Genomic DNA, 4,828 nt, shown 5'->3' on the forward strand with positions numbered 1-4,828 from the left:
CACACTGTCCCAATTCAACCATCGTCAATTGTACGGACATAGCATTTGCATCGAGGAACTAGCAAAAATCTCCTCAGGTAGTCCATGTCCTAACATGATCCGTGTTACACCCCAATGGCAAGCTCGCCCTCTGGATCCAAATCTAAGCTGCATTGCCAATTATACCCACTAATATCATCATTAGCCAGGAATTCAATGCTCTTGGACCAAAGAAGGCATAAAATCTCCCCGTCGCCTCCAACGCAATCCAACCAAGGCCAGGCCAAACCTATTAATAGCAGCGAAGCAAACACTCGTGCTAACAAAGAGCGCTCAGAGCAGCGTACGGTCCAAGAGCTTCCAGGAACACGGAACCGAAATGCTTGCCCATCAGCGTCGGATGCCAAACCCACACGAAATCCCAAACCCAGCCAATCCACTACCCCCGCCACGCAAGCAACCAATAGCCACGCGGCGGTAAGCACGGGACGACGCACCGTGTTGCCGCTTGAGGCCGGCACCGCCACCGCGCCGCCGCGCTGGACGTAGCGGTCGAACGCCCCACCTGGCGCCGGCGGGGACGACATCCCCTCGTCCTCCTCCTCGCCGATGCCTCAGATCGGCCGCATCCGAGCACCGGTCTCCTCGCCGCCCTACGCTACAGCAGCAGCAATAAGCGCGCCATTGGATCCGGGCGCCGATCTGCTGCGCGTCCCACAGACAGCAGAAACGTAGGGGTGGTGGTGGCGTTGGTTAGGGTTTGGGTTTTGGTGGTGGTCGCTCGCTCTCTTTGCTTCGCTTTTTGTTTATGGAGGGTTTGTGTGTGTGGACCTTTCCGTCTTCCTGCGACTGCCGGACTGGGCTGGCTGGGTGGCCGCTTTGGAGCTGCAGGGGCGGCAGACCTTGGCGGATGCTACGCCTAAGCCCGCTGATAAGAGCCAAACTTAAGCCGCCTCCTTAGCCACTCGATCGGGCCATCAGGAAGCGACATCAGCCGTGGGATCCATCGAGTCAGCCCACTCAGCTTTTCCCTTCGCGTTTTTTTTGGCGGCTGCAAACAGCGCGTACACTTCGCCTCGGAAAGAAAAAGCAGCAGCCCCAGTTCGCAGCGCCATGGCACCCCCTGTCAGCTCGAGCGCCCGACGGCGATGCTGCAAAACAGCAGGTGCCGCAAACGGAGTTGTTTCGTTGAAGTAGCTGGTCAGTTGCAGACCGACGGCGAGCCTCAGACGATCACCGCAGCGCGAAAAAAACTCGAGCCCTAGGTGACGCTCCATTGCGGTTCCGGTGAAGCTCCATTGCAGCCGCGACAGAGCTCCAACGACTCCGGCAGCGCTCCATTGCAGCTCCGGTGAAGCTCCATTGCAGCGTCGGCGAGCTCCAACGACCCCGGCGGTGCTCCATTGCAGCCCCGACACGCTCCATTGCAGCGACGGCAGAGCTCCAACGACCCCGGCGGTGCTCCATTGCAGCCCTCGGCACGCTCCATTGAAGCTCCGGCGAAGCTCCATTGCAACCTTCCCGGAGCTCCAACGGCCCCGCGGCGCTTCACTGCAGATCCGGCGGCACCCGACGATGCTTCATTGCAACCTCGTCGGAGCTCCAACGACACCCGTGGCGCTTCACTGTAGCTCCGGCGGCGCCCGGAAGCGCTCGGAGGCGTTTCATTGCAACCTCGCCGGAGCTCTATTGCAACTCTGACGAAGCTCCATTGCAGCCTGACGTAGCTCCAACGCAGTACGACGGTTCCCGGCGATGTTTCGTTGCAGCACCGACGGGTCCCCGGCGATGCTCCATTGGAGCACCACGCAGCCCCGGGTGGCAGCACGGGAGTTGCTGGAAAAAACCGGCGAGCCACCGCGTCGCTCGCTTGAAGCATGGACAGAGCGTCGTCGGCCCCCTATTGCGACACTGCCACGACCCCCGGGTCCGGCCGGCTGCACACTCATCTGCAGCATCGACACCCCGCTGCCCTACCTCACCGGCAGTTGCATCTCGCACAAGGGCGCGTCCGCTCTTGCAGCGGCCAGTGGCTGGCCTTGCAGCAGTTAGGACGACATGTTAGCGGTGTGCTTGGAGCAGGTGACGGCAAGCTCACCGCGGTGGCCGTGTGATGATGGAGCAGGTGACGGCAAGCTCACATGGGCGATGGTGGCTGTATGCTTGGGTTGAGAAAAAAGAGAGCCCGAGTGGATAAGATGGGATGGATGGTTCGTGATGTTTCCTGGAGGGAAAGGACAGAGACAGGCGTGTTGGCCACAGGGGCACGTGGCAGCTAGAGGAGGAGGTTTGCGCGAGGGAGAAATAAGTCGGATGAATTTAAACGTTTTCCATTTTTTTACGTACAAAAAAGGTACTAGTAGCCAGTACTAGACTACTAGTACATGGCATGGCAGTGTGTCTCCATTCTAAAAAATTATAAACAAGTCAGTAGCATACGACAGTGGACGTATGTGTAGCCCGAGGAAGAAAGAGCAGACAAAACGAGCAACGTGTTGGCTGGTTTCGCGGCGGCAGGTGCGCTCAGGAAAAAAGGGACGTTGCAGTGGGCTCCCGCCTGGACACGTGGTTGGCAGGGGAGGCGGCTGATGCCTACGCGTTATTAGCCGGTGGAAAGCGAGCGTTTTCTGCAGACCTTCATTACGCACGCTATTGCGCCTGGAAGTTTGGTTGCTGGTACCCTGGGTCACGCGCCTAGGTGAAAGTGTTTGCCTGGTATTGGCCTGGGATTTTGATTTTTCTAAAAAAGCTTGTCTATGTCACATCTAGATATAGGATATTATCTTACATTTAAGTATGATGTCAGGGCCACTTATTTTTTTTGTTGTTTCTCTTGTTTGTTTGATTTTAATTTGTCAAAGCCCGAAACTAAAACTAGCTCGCCCCGAGTCCTCCTGGTGTTCCGCTTAGAGAAAATCTGGTCGGTAGCTCGGCTAGAGAAAATCTAGTAGTTAGCTACCTACCCACACAAAAAAACTGATCGCTACTCGCTAGTGCTAACATCGATTTGTTAGCTTTGGCGTCTGATCGTTATACATTTACAAACACGTCTCTTGTTGCTAGCTTCTAGGCTACCAATGATTTCTTTTGCCTCTTGGTTTTTTGCGCTTTTCACTATTATATTTTATAATTAATTTTCAATAAGGAACAAAGTTTGATCAAAACATATTTCCAAGAACATGTTCCCAAATTTACATAAAAAATTCAAATTATAAAAAATGTTAATGAATACTTAAAATGTTCTAATGTACGGTGAACAAATTAATATTTAATGATCATTTTCTGAATACACACTAAATATTTTCCTATATACATTGAACATGTTTTTAATATATAGTGAACTTCTTTTTTATACATGATGAATTAAAAAGTAAAAAAAATATATACATTGAACTAAAAGCGAACAGGAAAAAACAAAATAATGAGAAAACCAAATAGAGAAAATAGATAAATAAGAAGAGAGCAAAAAATGAACACATTTTGAATTTTTTTATTTGGTAAACACGAACAATTTTAGAAAAAATGAACACATTTATTGAATTTGTGAATATATGAAAAGGAAAAAGAATTAGAAAAACAAAAAAATGAGATCAACTTCTGAAAATAGAAAAATTAAAAGGAGAGGAAAAGCAATGAATAAAAAAAAAGGAATTAACTTATGAAAACATGAAGAAAACAAAACAAAAAAACCGTATCCTAGCTACCTAGGTCAGCTCATCTACGGTTTGTTCGCTGTCGAGGATGGACTTGCAACTGGGACAAAAAAAATCGGACCCCCAGTGGCAAGTCGAGGATGGACTCGCAATTGAAAGTAAAGAAAGGTCGGGTCCTAGTTGCAAGTCGAGCTTAGATTTGCAACTGGGACAAAAAAGGTTGGACCCCAGTTGCGAGTCGAGGGTGAATATGCAACTATGAGAAGGAAAGGTCGAGCCTCAGCTGCCAGTCGATAGTCGACTTGCAGAGACAACAAATAGGTTGGGCTTCAGTTGCGAATTGAGGATGGACTAGCAATTGGGACTAAAAAAACTCGGCCCTCAGTTACGGGTCAAGGGTGGACTTGCAACTCGGACAAAAGATTGGGCCCTAGTTGCGAGTCGATGGTGCACTTGCAACTCGGGGAAAAAAGGTTGGGCCCCAGTTGCAACTCGAGGGTTGACTTGCAACTTGGACAAAGAAAGTCTGATCCCATTTGTGAGTCGAGAGTGGACTTGCAACTATGACAAAAAATGATGGGCCCCAATTACGAATCGAGGGTTAACTTCCAACTAGGACAAAAACAGGTTGGACTTCGGTTGCGTCTCAAGGGTGGACTTGCAATTAAAACAAAAATATGTCGAGGCTCAGTTGCGTGTAGAGACTGGAATTGATAACGGGAAAGAAAGGTCAGGCCCCGGTTGCGAATCGAGGGTGGACTTGCAACTCGGAAAAAAGGTCAGACCCTTAGTTGCGAGTTAAGGATGGACTTACATCTGGGACAAAAAAGTCAGATCCCGGTTACAAATAGAGGGTTGACTTGCAATTGGGACTAAGAAAAACTAGGGCCCAATTGCGAGTCGAGGGTGGACATGCAACTCGGACAAAAAAGGTTGTGCCCTAGTTGCGACTCGAGGATGGACTTGCAACTTGGACAAAATAAAAGCCTGGCCCCATTTGTGAGTCAAGAGTGGCCTTGAAACTAGGACAAAAAAGGTTGGGCTCCAGTTACGACTCGAGGGTGGACTTCCAACTAGAACAAAAAAGGTCGAACCCCCAGTTGCAGTCGAGGGTGGACTTGCAATGAGGAAAAAATGCCGGGGTCCAGTTGCGAGTCGAGAGTGTAACTGCAACTGGTAAAAAAGTCCGGGCCCTG

General features: G+C 50.4%; 1 protein-coding gene across 4 annotated transcripts in view; it reads right to left on the reverse strand.

Moving 5' to 3' along the window:
* The window catches only part of LOC123097416 (rho GTPase-activating protein 7), a 30,797-nt gene extending 29,911 nt beyond the window's left edge, over nt 1–886 (reverse strand). Inside the window, exon 1 of one of the 4 annotated variants that reach the window (XR_006447170.1) lies at nt 477–886. Coding sequence is in view for 3 of the 4 variants with exons in the window: in XM_044519133.1 (XP_044375068.1) it covers nt 477–566 (90 nt within the window). In the remaining variant the exon portion in view is untranslated. The remainder of the gene's footprint in view (nt 1–476) is intronic. The other 3 variants (XM_044519133.1, XM_044519131.1, XM_044519132.1) reach the window with 3 other exon arrangements.
* Nucleotides 887–4,828: the final 3,942 nt, after the last annotated feature.

Source organism: Triticum aestivum, chromosome 4D (assembly GCF_018294505.1).
Source record: "Triticum aestivum cultivar Chinese Spring chromosome 4D, IWGSC CS RefSeq v2.1, whole genome shotgun sequence".
Classification (NCBI taxonomy): domain Eukaryota; kingdom Viridiplantae; phylum Streptophyta; class Magnoliopsida; order Poales; family Poaceae; genus Triticum; species Triticum aestivum.